The following is a 13,113-nucleotide window of genomic DNA, read 5'->3' as shown; positions in this document are numbered from 1 at the left end:
AAGCCGGGTATCCAGCATTCATTCTCATAAGTATATATGTACATGTTCTTGCGTCAAAGTGTTCCCTTTCTTTTGTAAGTTGAGGTCAGCCCATCGTCGTCTCCCACCCCTTTTCCATCATGACGTCCATCCAGTACACCTCCGGTTCGCCGGCGTCCATCCGCCGCCAGACCTCGCGTACCAGTTCCAGACAGACGCCGATGGGCTTCGGGGGCAGGACATGCATGAAGGAGGTGAGCCGGCCGAGAATGAACCGACGCGTCTGGGAGACATCGATGGCGTGGGCCGAGATATTCGGACCGGTGCTGTCGAGGTTGGTTTCGAGGGGCGGCAGTCGGGGGAGCCGGAGCTCGCTGCTCGAGGCGACCAGGAGGAATGGCTGCAGGCACCGGGTGCGGGACTCGAGCGGGATGGTCTTCAGCCGCGAGAGGGTGGTGAGGGCGAGTTCGGTCAGCCAGGTGTCGTACTGGGGGGCCGATGCGGGCGCGGGCATGGGTTCAAACGGCGGCGCCGTGGTGGGGGCTTCAGGGCTGGGATGCAGAAGGGCAGGGTCGCAGAACCAGTGCTGCGAGCTGCCGAAAGCGGGGGACAGGAAGGGATCGCGGTTGTTCATGGCCATGGACGACGCATCCTCGGCGCTGGTGGGGCTGCTGCCCGAGGCCCGCTGCGGACGTAATCGTCGACGCAGCAGATCAGGGAAGACGCGGTATAGCTGCATTAACCCGGTGCAGCGGTAGACCTCGGCCATGGTGAGGAGATGCCACACGGGGGTCTCGTTGTCGCCGGGGCTGATGATCTCGGCCTCCGCTGGGTGCGCGAGTCCCAACAGTCGTTCTTCGAGTTCCTCTGCTCGTTCGATGGCCTGCTGCGCCTGTGCGACGTCGGCGTGGGACGTGAAGGTGCGGCAGCGCATCCGCTTTCTCTCGCGGCGCACCAGCCGCCCCACCTCTTGAACGGTAAATTGAGTGTCACGCGCAATCCCCGTCCACGGGTGCGGCACGCGCTGTAGGACGAGGGATTCCTCGGGCCCTGCGGCCGTGGCCCCGGACAGGACAGCGGAATCGTCGGCCACAAAGGACAGGAGCATTTCCCAGTAAATCAAGGCCTCTTCGAAGAATTGATGGTTGTTACCGCGGCCTGTTATTGGGCTCTTCTCGGGTCTTGTATCGAGGTGGTTCCGTAGTAGGTTGAAGAATGAGATGCCGAGATCTTTGGAATCGTGCCAGCTTGCCGTTTGGCCCAGCATAAGGAGTGCTAGCAGGGACTTGTCGTCCATATTCGATTCTTTGCTGATGATGTCCACGGCCTCGTTGCGCATCTTTCGGCCCAACGGTCCGAACTCGGGGAAGTCGTTCACGAGAGTGGCCGCTGCCATGCTCTGCATGGTCCGACACATGGCGAGGGATGAGCCCCAGAGCCGAGACACTGTTGATCGGAAGGGGTTCATTTGGCTGTCATAGCTCGAGAACAATGCCGCCACTTCCTTGAAATAGTATTCGATGAGGGTCCATGATGGATTATTTAGAGGCTGTGAAATCGAGGTGAAGTCTCGTTGCGGTACTTTCGAGTTGGGAGGTGGATAATGGCGTACGATGGTAGATGGCGAGAATCCAGAGAAGCTGCGAGGCTCATCCTGCAGTATAGGCGCTGCTAAGGAAGATAGACCAAATGGATCGTCGGCGTGGTTGGGTGACCCGAAATTGAAGATCGAGCCGTCTTGAGGCGCTGGAGTTGGCCCCGACGCAGAAGTTGGAGTCTGGTTGCATAGATCCGCGAGCTCGGGAAGTGTACCGGACTGTTGTAAATCCCACAGGCCATCGCATAAAGCGTGCGGGCCGCCCAGTGCCAGCGTGCTCGACTCGACCTGGGCGTCAGGAGATGTGAGATTGAAAGAGCCATCGTTAGCGGTTAATGAAGGCTGAGTCTGGGGGTCGATGTTCTCGGGGGAATCCGAGTTATCTGGAGGTTGAGAATCGGGTTGAGCGCTTGGCTCAGCTGTAGTTTCATCGGAAGTCTCATGAACCGTATCAGGGTTGCGGTCTGGGTATTTGGTTACCCATCGTAGCGACTGGACGTATCCAGGGCAGTGAACTCCTAAGCGGGTGCATCGATTGCAGTGAGGCCTTTCTTCTCCACATTTGACCTAGAGAAAGAAGATAATAGCATTAGACTTCTGTCGCTGTGGGTATGGAAATGAAACTGATAGCACCGATAGGCAGGGCGACTCACCCGTTTGCTCTTGCACCTAGCACAGCCATTACGGGATTTCTTGACGCGACGCATTATCAATCAATAGCGGGCTCATGGTAGGTTAAGGATAAGGCTAGTGATTGAATCGGCATGTTAGGAGGCGAACGAGAAGGAAGGGTGTGCTGGCTGCGGTTGCAGGTGACGACGGACTGGGGGGATGTGCGGGGAGCAGCGGCGCAACGCCGGTAGGGGAATTTTATCCTCTTTGGGAAATCCTGCGGTCTGGACTCGAGGCAAATTAGCCGGGTTCTGGTCATTGACTATCATAAAGAGATGAGAGCTCAAAAAGACACGTGGGAAGCTGGACAAGGCGATGAAAGTTGAATTGAAGCGACTCAATGCTGATCGAAGCACAATCGTGGAGGACGGCAGAGGAAAGAATTGAAGAATGAGAAACAAAGTGAGAACAATAGATGGCTGCCTTGATATTGTCTCAATGCTGCCTCAGGCATAGATGTACCCCACCACCTTCCGATCCATCTCCCCCCCAAACACTTACGCTTCCAATTCAATCTATCAATTTCAGAGCTCTCCAATTCCATGCAAGCAGCGACTTTTTAAAACCAATCATCTCCATAACACATCTGTGCATGAGCTCGCAGACTCGTGTATGCTATCGCCTGAACAGAAACTCTGTGTTTGGTGATCAAAAATCCCGTGATTCAATTTAACTGCATCTTTTGCTCTACCAAATCCGACACAGAACCCCATCTTTGCAGCTAACCCGGTCTCTGAGGCTGCGAGTGCAAGAATCCGTGATCATATCTTACCGTGTCAAAACATAATAATACTTCATTTTGACACCGTCTAAAATCGGTTTAATTGTGGGACGTGCTGTGTCTCGCCTCTCGGGAGCTGTCCATCCTTCCCCAAGACTGTGTTGCTAGCCCAAGCATAGTCAGACTATATTACTACATTAAAAATGGAGGGCAAATACGCGTCAGACCCCGAATGGGCTTCAATTCAACCCATTCCTCTCAACGATGGCTCTGAATCCGGTGCCCAGCCTCTGGCTACCATTGCTTATCCCCAAGCATACCTCGAAGCCACCTCATATTTGCGCGCAGTCATGGCCGCCAACGAGATGTCTGAAAGGGCCTTGAAGTTGACTCAAGACATCATCTCAATGAATCCCGCCCATTATACCGTATGGTAAGCTAATATGAACTCTACTCATGACTAGCCCCAAGCAATACCGAGAGCAAGGCTGACCAAATATAAGGATTTACCGAGCAAAGATTCTTTTTGCCTTAGGGAAAGACCTTCAGGATGAACTGGAATGGTTGAACGGTGTATCGCTCAAGTATCTGAAGAACTATCAGATTTGGTATGATCAGCTACCCTCAACATTTCGTGTGTATCTTTAGCCATCTAATTCCGTCAGGCACCATCGCCAAGTTCTGGTATCACGCGAGGACTTCTTTCCTACGCCCCCACACAAGGAGGCAGACTTCTTGATGGAAATGTTTGCCCAGGACTCCAAGAACTACCACGTGTGGACCTACCGCCATTGGTTGGTGCGGCATTTCAAGCTGTGGGATGCCCCACGCGAGATCCAAGATGTGGAAGCCTTGTTGACCTCGGACGTCCGAAACAATTCCGCCTGGAATCACCGCTTTATGCTTCGTTTTGGACCTCGTGACGGAGAGCCCGATGCAGGGATGCCGAATAGTGACGGCCCCCCCTCGGAGAAGGGCCGGCTGGCAGTGGTTGATGAGGACGTAGTCGACGCTGAGTTGAAGTTCGCCCAGTCCAAAATCGTCCGGGCGCCCGAGAATCGCAGTCCATGGTCTTACGCGAGGGGTGTTCTGCGCGCTGCAGGCCGACCCCTAGCGGAGTGGAAGGACTTTGCTGGAAAGTTTGTGACTGAAAAGCACGACGGGTTCGAAGTGAAAAGCAGTCATGCCATAGAATGGCTCGCTGACGTGCTGGCAGAGGAAACGGAACCAACGTCAGGCCAAAAGGCGGTTCAGATGCTCACATTGCTAAAGGAGAAGTATGATCCCATCCGGAGGAATTATTGGGATTATCGGATTCGATCTATCGCAGGACAGGAAGCGACGACTTCTGCATGATTGCGAATTTTGATTTAAGCTCAGTCAACCAAAATAGCGTTGTATGTATCCAATCAAACTCAAGTATATACATAGTTTATCGCAACTCTTCCGCATTTCCGATGGAGCGATAAGACATTTGGTTCTTATCGAGGGCGGTGAGCCGAGACAGAATCATCAGTATCAAGGGCCCCTCTTCTCCAACTCTCTGCAACTTCTCATCGACTTCCTGCCTCACAGAACACTCATTGAGCTGAGAATGTCCGAACTTGAACATTTGGCAGATCCTCTGAGCGTTTTACCTCCAGAGGTTGTTTTACGGATCCTGGAGTTCACCCCCGCATCCGCTCTAGCGTCTCTGACCGCGGTATCCAAAGCCTGGCATCAATTCATCGACGTCACACACCAACAAGCAATCTACGCCGCTGCGCTTAAGAAAAACCAACCCTCCGGCCGCTCCTCTCAGAGCAACACCACATTCTCCAAATTGTTTGAAGGTGCTCTACCATGTAAAGAATTGTGTAAGCGCCATGCGCTGCTCACCCGCAATTGGGCCGAGTCGCGACCGTCTGCGCGAGAGTCGGTGCTGCAGGTCGGCAATGAATTTATCTGGCGGTTCCGTCCCGACTTCAAGCGTCGAATCTTCATCTCAACATCCCATGCGGGCGGGCTATACGTAACTGACATGGACACGGGTCTGAATCTGTGGAACCTTCCCTCAACGCTGGATAGCGATGGGGACGCGGTCCGCCCCTTTGCGCATCTGGAATATCAGGATGGCATGGCCGTCTTTGATCGCGAGGGGGATGCACTGGAGGTCTGGCAGACGGATCTGGAAGGGGCCAAGCGTGGCGAGTTCCGGCGCATCGCCATCTTGGACCATGATTGTCAAACTCGAGGCTTCCAGCTCTCGTACGGAACACTCTGCGTGGTCTCGACCGAGGGGCAGGGTTTCGTGTACGACATGACACAGAGACCTCCCCAGCTGACTACGCACTTGAACATTGAGTACGATGCTGTGGGCCACCTCGACCAGAGTCAGGATGTCGTGATCTACTCCATGGGTCCAAGAGGATATCATGTCTACGATAAGAAGTCGGGAGAGTTCCTGGGTGAGTTGCAGCCGTCACTTTGTACGGAGGTGTACCACATTCGCCCGCCAGCGGTCCCACACCCTTCCCCAAGAGCCGCGTTTGCGGGCTTTGCAGACGCTGTGCGTCAGGGCACATCGCGTTCATCATACCGGGAGGGGGTGTCTCGCAAAGATCATCTGGTCCCGGTCAAGGTTGAACGGGGCCCCTTTCCAACCCCGAATGACCCTGAGCATATTCGCAACAGGGTTGACGAATGGGGAGCTGGCATGTTAGATGGTGACCTCTTCACTGGCTTCTCCCGTGCTGGCCGTGTTTTCGTGTGCTCCAATTGGCGCGAGGCACTCAAAAGTTCAGTCAGTATGGCGGCGCACAGTGATCTCATTGAATGTGATTCCAATGGGCGGGGCTTTGACCTGGGCGGGTGGTTGTCAGTGCGTAACCACCGCGTGATGTTCGAAATTCAAGACCGGGTATATGTGGTCGGGCTTGATGACAAGGATAGAGTACAGGTTGGAGATCGTCCTGCCCGCGGGTCGTTCTCACTAGTCACCAGCTCCGTGGTGCATCTCAATGTACCGGTCAGTTTCATGGCTCTGTATGATGATGCGATCATGACTACTTACACTGTATGTTACGTTCCTTTAAATTGTGGAATTGGGATACGCAGGACTAATATTAGGACTAGACTATCGCATGGCGTCAATCGCTTCCTCACCTCCCCGGAGCCACACCTCCAGCACCAGAGCAAGGTCCCGCTCGCGTCTTCCCCATCAAGGCTGTTCGTGTACTCAATCTAGCACCCAAAATTGACGGTGATACGCCCGACTCGAACCCAGATGCCAACGAGTCTGACGACTCGACCGTAACCGGGAGAGGGTTGTGGGGCTCTGATCAAGCTGCTCTACCGCTTGATGGTGTAGCGGTCTCACCCGCTCTGGTAGAACTGATAACTATGCTTGACGAAGATTTAGAAGACGAGGAAGAAAACGAAGGGATAGTCACCTTTAATGACCCTTTCGAGGGAGAAAGCGAGGTGGATTCAGAATGGGAGGATGTGGAGGACGAGGTGGAAGAAGAAGAAGAAGACCTCCAGGGGGGTCAAAATCATGGTGATGCACCTGTATAGCATGTCAAGGCACATGAATATATGACCAAGCAGGAATCTTCAGAGACAACACGGCGAAAAAGCATGCGGACATGTGGAAATCCAGCTTGACGTGATAAAGTTGGGCAAAAGCACGTTCAGTTGCCGTCACGTACAGCAAGCAAAATGTCACTTGAAACAGGACTAACACAAGGTAAGCCAAAGAGGCCTCGTTGTCATAAATCACATGTTTCCATTGTTCGGAACTTGGGTGAAATACTGACAGTGTAGTTATAGAATGTGCATGCATGCAACGCCGTGGGATTGTCCCAGTCGAGTCTCGGGCAACATCCCCTGCCACACCGTCATCATTGCAGACATATTCCCTACCTGACAAGTGACAGAAAAAAAATAGCATTCCGACATCAGATCCTATGCGGCTCTAGTTCTCCTGCTACAGAGGCAAATACACCAAAGCGAATCTCAAAACAATCATGAATTCATTAAATATCGTAAGATGAAGCCTGCGCAGCCAGGTTCTGAACCAAGAAAGCAGCATATCTATCCGTATATGACAAAATCCGAGATCCCAACGCAGTCAAGCCCAGCCCTCACTCAGCATTTTCCGCCATTCTGCCGCCATATCGATGGTGACATTACTGCCACCACAGACAACGATGACCACGCGGCCGTCCTCATTCAAGTCGGGGACCAACTGCTTCAACTTCGACGACAGCGATGCGACCGCAGGTGGCGAAGGGGCGTGCACCGGCGAGAAGCCCTCGTCGTCATTCTCCCCGGCCGACAGGCGATCATCCCCGTAGCCTTCATCCACATACTTCCTCTTTTTGCCCGTCGACGACGACGAACCGCCACCCACAGCAGCCTCCACACAGACACCACACGCCAACTCGACCAACATCCGCTCCTCATCCGCAAGCCGCAACACCCCCTTGGCCGCCTCCGCATCGGACAACACGGCACTATGCACCCTCACGCCTGGGGGCGGCTTCACGGCATACTGGAACGTGCGTTCGGAGACACGGACGGCGCCCAGCGAGGTAGCCTGCGAGGTGATCTTAGGCAGGGAGACCAGCTCCTCGTGCTGCAGCGCGGCGGCGAGGGAATCGGTGCCCTTGGTCTCGACCGCCAGCAGATGCACCGGCTTCACCACTTCAACTCCATCCTCAGCAAGCGATGATGCCTTGGACAACCGCGCCCGCTCCCGTTCAATCCCCGCCACCAACCCATTCAACAACCCGCCACCGCCAACACTACAGATAATCGCATCCACCGGCAACGCCCGTCCTGCATGGACAGCCTCCTCCTCCGGCCCCGCCGGTGGAGGGATCTGCTGCACCAATTCATCGACAATGGTACTATTGCCCTCCCAGATGGGCTCGTTATCGAACGGATGCAGCGCGATCTTCACCACGTCATCCTCCCCATCCCCCTTGGACGATTGTGTTTGCATAACAACCTCCTTCATGTACGACCCGGCCTCAGCGAACGTCTCCCCGTGCTGGATGACGTCCGCCGCCCCGGCGCGCCGCAGCTTCGTCACCATCAGGGGCTTGGTCGAGACGGGCACCACGACGGTGCAGGGGTAGCCGAGGGTGCGGGCGGCACAGACGGCGGCCAGCCCGGCGTTGCCGCCGGAGGAGGCGTAGAAATGCACGGTGCGGTGGGCGTGCTCGGGCTTGCGGAGGTGCGACAGGATCTGGTTGCCCATGGCGCGCGACTTGAAGGAGCCGCTCGGTTGCAGGTTCTCCAGCTTCAGGAAGATCCGGCACCCGGCGGCGCGGGAGAGGGTAGTCGATTCGAGGAGGGGGGTCGGGTGCCAGGGGGTTTTGAAGGTTGGGAAGTTGTCGGTGGGGGTGGGATCCGCCTGGGAGAGGGAGATGCTGCCCATGGTTGTTGTTTTGTTCTTTTCTTGGAGAGAGAAAGAGGCTGTGTGTGTTCCCTCAAGGGTGGGTGAGGAGGGAGATGAGACCCGGTCTGTTAGGACCAGAAGGATAAGATGAAATGGATTGCGTTGTTTGCGGAAGTATGGAAGATGTGGTATAGATGATTTGATTGTATGTGAAGGATAGAAACGATAATGTACAAGATAGGAGGGGAGAGAACCAGGAATAGGTAGAGATGAGTTGAGATTTTTTGAGGTTTTGTTTCACAAACAATCAATCAAAGAAACTCACCCAACAAACCTGATATACTTCGCCTCATGATATAACCCTCTGGACCCCCCAAGTGAATGTGATATACAACGCACGGTTCCCGATACAGTCGGCTCTCACACCAACCCAGTTTGCCGCGGGAAACCCTCTCTCCCTGAGTTTCCCGAACCGATATCTCCCCAGGCCTGGGCGGAGCGCAACCACCACTCACCAAGCCCATTTTCCCGCTGATAAACATTACGAAACCTTGCTCCAGTCGCCATCCACCGATGACATAACATAAACCTCCCTTGCAGATGGGGCATAGGTCAGGGATAAAGCGCCCGTTGGCGAACCTTTATCAAGCGACTGACCGGGTCGAAGGAACGCTCTGGAATTTCCGCACTGGCTGGGAGCGGAGATCGTGACCCTCCCAGAGATCCGCCTTTTCTCCTCTTCTGCCACACCGGGCTTACCGGCCTTACTTCCAGATTGGATGTCGTGATTGGGCCCCGGGCCTTATTCGTTATCAAATCGAAAAGGGAGCGGGGGAAACAAGGCTTTCTTTTTAGTATCTTCTCCGTAGGATGGGTCCGACCCATACTCGGCCGACGCGAAGCTTCTCCTCTGCGGGTGCACCTGAAACATGTCCAGAATCTCCTTCGATTTGGTGGGCATAAATGGTTGCAGCAGAATACCACTCATCCGGATGGTTTCGGTGACATTGTAGATGACTCGCTGGGTCTCCCCAGGGTTCTGCCAGGGTGCCGTATTGTGGAAGTACTTATTGCTCTGATGCCGAATTCGTCAGTTCGGTGCGAGGGCCCAATAGGGGGGAGAGGAAGAGGTGTGTATGGCTCCTTACCAACTCGATTATAGCTCTGATTTCTTGCAGGGCTGCGCGCGGGTTCAGGCTGTTCATGTGGTTTGCAACCTTCGTGGGTAGCTCTCTCAATTGCACTTCATAGTCCGTATCGGCGGATGTCGGCGAGGGAAGCCTTCCTTGTGCACCGTTGACAATATAAGTCCGGAACTCCTTCTTTGCACACCCGATCGTCCGTGTAGCGAGGTTGCCGAGGCCCTTCTGCAAAACCTTCTCATAATCGCGGATGATGTAAGCGTTATCATAATCTGCGTCTCCCGCCAGTTCACCCTGGTTAATGAGGAAGAAGCGCATCGTGTCGACGCCAAAGCGATGGATCGCGAAGAAAGGATTTACCACATTGCCGGTGGACTTGGACATTTTCTCTCGATTCAAGGTCCAGTGCCCGTGAACAAGGACGTTGCGAGGCAGCGGAAGATCTAGAGCCATAAGCAAGGCTGGCCAGTAAACACAGTGGAAGCTATTAATATGGTTAGCCATGTTGCCTTACACAGCGCAATGGACCAACTCGTACCGGACGATATCTTTCCCAACCACATGTACATCCGCCGGCCAACCGAGGCGAGCCCCTTGGCCCGGAGCGAAGGGATATCCTGCCTTAGTGAGGTAGTTGACCAACGCATCTACCCAGACATAGATGGTTTGCGTGTCATCTCCGGGCACTGGAATTCCCCATGTCAAACGCTCTGAAGGTCGGGAGATCGACAGATCTTGAAGACCTTCAGAAACGGACTTGACGATATTGGTTGTATAGTTCGTTGGGGTGATGAAACCGGTCTTGTATAGATCCAGCAGGCGTTCCTGGAAGGCCGACAGTCGGAAATGATAGTTCGTTTCTGAAGACCACTCCACTTCCTTCCCTGTTTCCGCCGAAACCTGATTCAAGTTAGCTTAGAAATTCCATGTCCAATGTAAGCTTGATATAGACACACCATCCTTGTATGTCCCGTCTCCGGATCAAGTGATTTATGCACTTGCGATTGGGGGTAGAAGGTCTCATCGCTGACTGAGTACCATCCTTCGTGCTTGGCAGTATAGATGAACCCCCTATGTTGCAGCATTTCCTGTACCTTTATTAGTGAAAGCAAAAGGCAAAGCATGGCTTGTCATACCCAGAAGTATTGGACCGCTTCCTTGTGCGCAGGCTCCGTCGTCCGAATGAAGTAGTTGTAGTCCAAATCTGCAGCCTTCGCCAGGTCCTGATTGATTTCACCTCAGCATGATTGAGCCAAGCTAGCCGATGATTGACAGACACCAACCTCAAACTTCTTGTAGTTCCGATCGCACAACGCTTGCGTCTCCATTCCCTCGGCTAGAGCAGCCTGCTGGATCTATGATGACGACAAGTCAATTTCTATTATCATTCGGCGTCGGATTCCGTCTATAGATAGGCCTCGGGATACCTTCATTCCGTGCTCATCGGTTCCCGTCAGTAACTGAGCGTCGGTTTCGCCGAGCAATGCTCGCCATCGCTTTAGGACATCGGCAATGACCATGGTATACAGATGGCCGACATGAGGAGCTAGGAGTAACCAAACATTAGCTATACGTGTCCCTCCGCTCCGAAGAAGAATTGCAATCAGCTTACCGGCGTTGACATAGAAGATCGGTGTCGTGACATAGTACGGCTTCCCCGGAGTAGGCTCGGAAGCCGCTGTTGCGAAACAACGGGGACGCGCAATTGTCGCAGTGAGCGCAGGCTTACACGATGCAAGTTTCCAGGAGGACCGACTGGAAGCCAGGAACCGGCCTGCCCATGGCAGAGCACAAGTACCAGCCCTCAGCACTGCCATTGTTGAGAAGATCTGGAGAGAAAAGGAAGGTGGAAATGATTGCGGACTTGCGACTTCGCCGAAGCTCGTCTCCGGGAAGGTGGTCCAAGCTTCCGTGCCTTTTTTCTGCCGCTCGGCCTTGCCTTTCCTTCCTCGGCAACCATCTCGATCTTCTTCTCGCGCGCGCTCTCTCTGACACTCTCTCACGCTCTGGCTTTTCCCTTCATTAATATAGCAAGAGACTGCTGCTACAGCTCGCAATGGCCCCTGCATCCGAAGACACGCTGGTCAAGCATTCCACGGAGGGTACGTGGGGTTGCCCGTCTAAAGCTAGTGATCTCCTACTGATGGAACTTTCTCTCACCTACAGCGGCAACTGAATTTGTGAATTCATTTTATCCTGCACTCCAGTCCAATCGCGCCACTATTTCCTCATTCTACAGCCAACAGGCATCGACTATCCTTTTCAACGGCAATGTTGTCGCCGATGGCGCCGCCGTCCAGGAGATTTTCGTCAACCAGATGACTCCCACTCACTACGAAGTCCAGTCATTCGACTGCCAGATCATCAATCGCACCTATCCCACGCCTACCGCTACGGGCTTCAAGCTGCCCGCAGAGACCACTATCAAGGACATGTCCATCCTCGTGATCGTCAGCGGCTTTGTCCGCTTCGGCGAATCCAGGGATCTACCGCAGCGCGGATTCAGCGAGACCTTCGTGCTAGTCCCGAATCCCACTGCCGATGGACCGAAGGGAAAGCGCAGGCGTGAATGGCTCATTCAGACTCAGAACTTCCGGCTGGTGGTTTAGAGGAGGGGGCCATTGGAAGGCACGATCGCAACGCGGACGGATCATCGAAATAGGTCGCGACCATACGACGATACTTGAGTGCTGGCCTTTTGACAATACCAATTCAAATAATGCGCTACGAATCAACGAAAGACATTCAACGACATATGTTATAACTTGAGCTATACCGAGGGAAAAGAAAACCATCCAACCTAGAAACGCTATGACATGCCGATAAAAGAAAACACCCTTCCGGAGCTCGCCCATACACCATACCCGTCTCGGAATTAAGTTTGGCTTCTGCGCGGCACGCGCAAATTGGCTCTTATGCGTTCCAGCAGCTCTTCGCGCGTTGCGCTCTCATGAGGTAGAAGTCCTCTCTATCTGGTTATTAGCGGGCTGTCTATCCCTCTGCAGCGCCAGGTTCAAAGGAAATTCCACGGGGCCGGACTTACCGCTCGAAGCCATCTTCGCATTTCATCATGAGACCAGGTTTCCGGGTCTAAAAGAAGTCAACGCATGGATGATACAGCTCGAGGACTCTGGTCCGTACCTCCCGTCGGATCTGGCTCCGCAGGGAACATGTCGCTACCCCAAATAGCCCAGACAGCCGCAGCTGTCACCATTCCAGTGAACCCTGAAAGACAGTTAGAATGTTGATTCGAAGAAACAACCACATGCTTCATCCACGGCATACCCAGAAAGAGATTCTAGAGAGACCTGTACGTTAGCTACTATGATAGACTTCACATCTGAGGGTGTGTGTACCTTGGAGTTCAAAGCACGATCCAACGGCGTTGGCATGTTGGATGTATTCTTGACGTAAGGTTGGTTTGGATACAGAAGTCACGATGTGCAGTAGTTCGCTAGGATATTTATATGGCTTAAGGGAACTGGCCAGATATGCTACATGTAGACCAGCGATATAGTTTCCTTAGGCTGCGATGTGGGTGGTAGACTAGAGTATAGACCAACGGGGGTCGAAGTAAAGCGGCCGCCTGCCGGGGAGGAGGTCTAGCCAGGAGTCC

The 13,113-nt window shown here is 53.8% G+C and overlaps 7 protein-coding genes across 7 annotated transcripts; 3 read left to right on the top strand and 4 right to left on the bottom strand.

The window, feature by feature from the left end:
• Positions 1–9: 9 nt before the first annotated feature.
• On the bottom strand, positions 10–2,607 carry BO82DRAFT_323731 (uncharacterized protein). The gene is made up of 2 exons (XM_025632809.1): positions 2,230–2,607; positions 10–2,143 (listed from the first exon to the last, which is right to left on the bottom strand). Exons 1-2 carry the CDS (start codon positions 2,281–2,283, stop codon positions 86–88), a joined length of 2,112 nt encoding a protein of 703 aa, XP_025485784.1. The 5' UTR covers positions 2,284–2,607; the 3' UTR covers positions 10–85.
• Positions 2,608–2,771: 164 nt separating this feature from the next.
• On the top strand, positions 2,772–4,393 carry ramB (bifunctional protein farnesyltransferase/protein geranylgeranyltransferase). Its single transcript, XM_025636686.1, has 3 exons — positions 2,772–3,402; positions 3,473–3,577; positions 3,635–4,393. The coding sequence occupies exons 1-3, from the start codon at positions 3,173–3,175 to the stop codon at positions 4,323–4,325; spliced, it is 1,026 nt and encodes a 341-aa protein (XP_025485783.1). The 5' UTR covers positions 2,772–3,172; the 3' UTR covers positions 4,326–4,393.
• A 153-nt stretch (positions 4,394–4,546) lies between these two features.
• Positions 4,547–6,946, top strand: BO82DRAFT_323725 (uncharacterized protein). The gene is made up of 3 exons (XM_025632808.1): positions 4,547–6,024; positions 6,084–6,696; positions 6,780–6,946. Exons 1-2 carry the CDS (start codon positions 4,564–4,566, stop codon positions 6,522–6,524), a joined length of 1,902 nt encoding a protein of 633 aa, XP_025485782.1. The 5' UTR covers positions 4,547–4,563; the 3' UTR covers positions 6,525–6,696; positions 6,780–6,946.
• Positions 6,845–8,681, bottom strand: BO82DRAFT_19999 (putative L-serine dehydratase). The gene has a single exon (XM_025630597.1). The coding sequence runs from the start codon at positions 8,392–8,394 to the stop codon at positions 7,081–7,083; it is 1,314 nt and encodes a 437-aa protein (XP_025485781.1). The 5' UTR covers positions 8,395–8,681; the 3' UTR covers positions 6,845–7,080.
• Positions 8,682–9,157: 476 nt separating this feature from the next.
• On the bottom strand, positions 9,158–11,314 carry BO82DRAFT_298346 (methionine--tRNA ligase MSM1; the record flags this gene model as incomplete). Its single annotated transcript, XM_025631984.1, has 8 exons — positions 9,158–9,430; positions 9,504–9,981; positions 10,036–10,397; positions 10,454–10,585; positions 10,634–10,720; positions 10,781–10,852; positions 10,925–11,043; positions 11,110–11,314. The coding sequence occupies 8 exons, from the start codon at positions 11,312–11,314 to the stop codon at positions 9,158–9,160; spliced, it is 1,728 nt and encodes a 575-aa protein (XP_025485780.1).
• A 239-nt stretch (positions 11,315–11,553) lies between these two features.
• Positions 11,554–12,106, top strand: BO82DRAFT_298338 (putative nuclear transport factor 2 domain protein; the record flags this gene model as incomplete). Its single annotated transcript, XM_025631983.1, has 2 exons — positions 11,554–11,599; positions 11,664–12,106. 2 exons carry the CDS (start codon positions 11,554–11,556, stop codon positions 12,104–12,106), a joined length of 489 nt encoding a protein of 162 aa, XP_025485779.1.
• Positions 12,107–12,236: 130 nt separating this feature from the next.
• BO82DRAFT_323712 (Ish1 domain-containing protein) lies at positions 12,237–12,896 on the bottom strand. The gene is made up of 5 exons (XM_025632807.1): positions 12,854–12,896; positions 12,783–12,795; positions 12,639–12,722; positions 12,541–12,587; positions 12,237–12,465 (listed from the first exon to the last, which is right to left on the bottom strand). The coding sequence occupies exons 1-5, from the start codon at positions 12,887–12,889 to the stop codon at positions 12,373–12,375; spliced, it is 273 nt and encodes a 90-aa protein (XP_025485778.1). The 5' UTR covers positions 12,890–12,896; the 3' UTR covers positions 12,237–12,372.
• Between the last annotated feature and the right edge of the window lie 217 nt (positions 12,897–13,113).

The sequence above is a fragment of the Aspergillus uvarum genome (assembly GCF_003184745.1).
Source record: "Aspergillus uvarum CBS 121591 unplaced genomic scaffold BO82scaffold_111, whole genome shotgun sequence".
Taxonomy (NCBI): Eukaryota; Fungi; Ascomycota; class Eurotiomycetes; order Eurotiales; family Aspergillaceae; genus Aspergillus; species Aspergillus uvarum.
This window is presented reverse-complemented; position numbering and strand designations above follow the sequence as displayed.

What these genes read in the sequence shown, in the direction of transcription:
- BO82DRAFT_323712 (XM_025632807.1), bottom strand. Translation starts at nt 12,889, where the DNA reads ATGCCAACGCCGTTGGATCGTGCTTTGAACTCCAAG. An exon ending in GGAGCCAGATCCGACGGGAG is followed by an intron (nt 12,588 to 12,638) that starts GTACGGACCAGA and finishes GACTTCTTTTAG; the next exon opens with ACCCGGAAACCTGGTCTCAT. An exon ending in TGCGAAGATGGCTTCGAGCG is followed by an intron (nt 12,466 to 12,540) that starts GTAAGTCCGGCC and finishes ATAACCAGATAG; the next exon opens with AGAGGACTTCTACCTCATGA.
- ramB (XM_025636686.1), top strand. Translation starts at nt 3,173, where the DNA reads ATGGAGGGCAAATACGCGTCAGACCCCGAATGGGCTTCAATTCAACCC. An exon ending in CCCGCCCATTATACCGTATG is followed by an intron (nt 3,403 to 3,472) that starts GTAAGCTAATAT and finishes ACCAAATATAAG; the next exon opens with GATTTACCGAGCAAAGATTC. An exon ending in CTGAAGAACTATCAGATTTG is followed by an intron (nt 3,578 to 3,634) that starts GTATGATCAGCT and finishes TAATTCCGTCAG; the next exon opens with GCACCATCGCCAAGTTCTGG.
- BO82DRAFT_323725 (XM_025632808.1), top strand. Translation starts at nt 4,564, where the DNA reads ATGTCCGAACTTGAACATTTGGCAGATCCTCTGAGCGTTTTACCTCCA. An exon ending in CGATCATGACTACTTACACT is followed by an intron (nt 6,025 to 6,083) that starts GTATGTTACGTT and finishes TATTAGGACTAG; the next exon opens with ACTATCGCATGGCGTCAATC.
- BO82DRAFT_19999 (XM_025630597.1), bottom strand. Translation starts at nt 8,394, where the DNA reads ATGGGCAGCATCTCCCTCTCCCAGGCGGATCCCACCCCCACCGACAAC.
- BO82DRAFT_323731 (XM_025632809.1), bottom strand. Translation starts at nt 2,283, where the DNA reads ATGCGTCGCGTCAAGAAATCCCGTAATGGCTGTGCTAGGTGCAAGAGC. An exon ending in CTAGGTGCAAGAGCAAACGG is followed by an intron (nt 2,144 to 2,229) that starts GTGAGTCGCCCT and finishes TTCTTTCTCTAG; the next exon opens with GTCAAATGTGGAGAAGAAAG.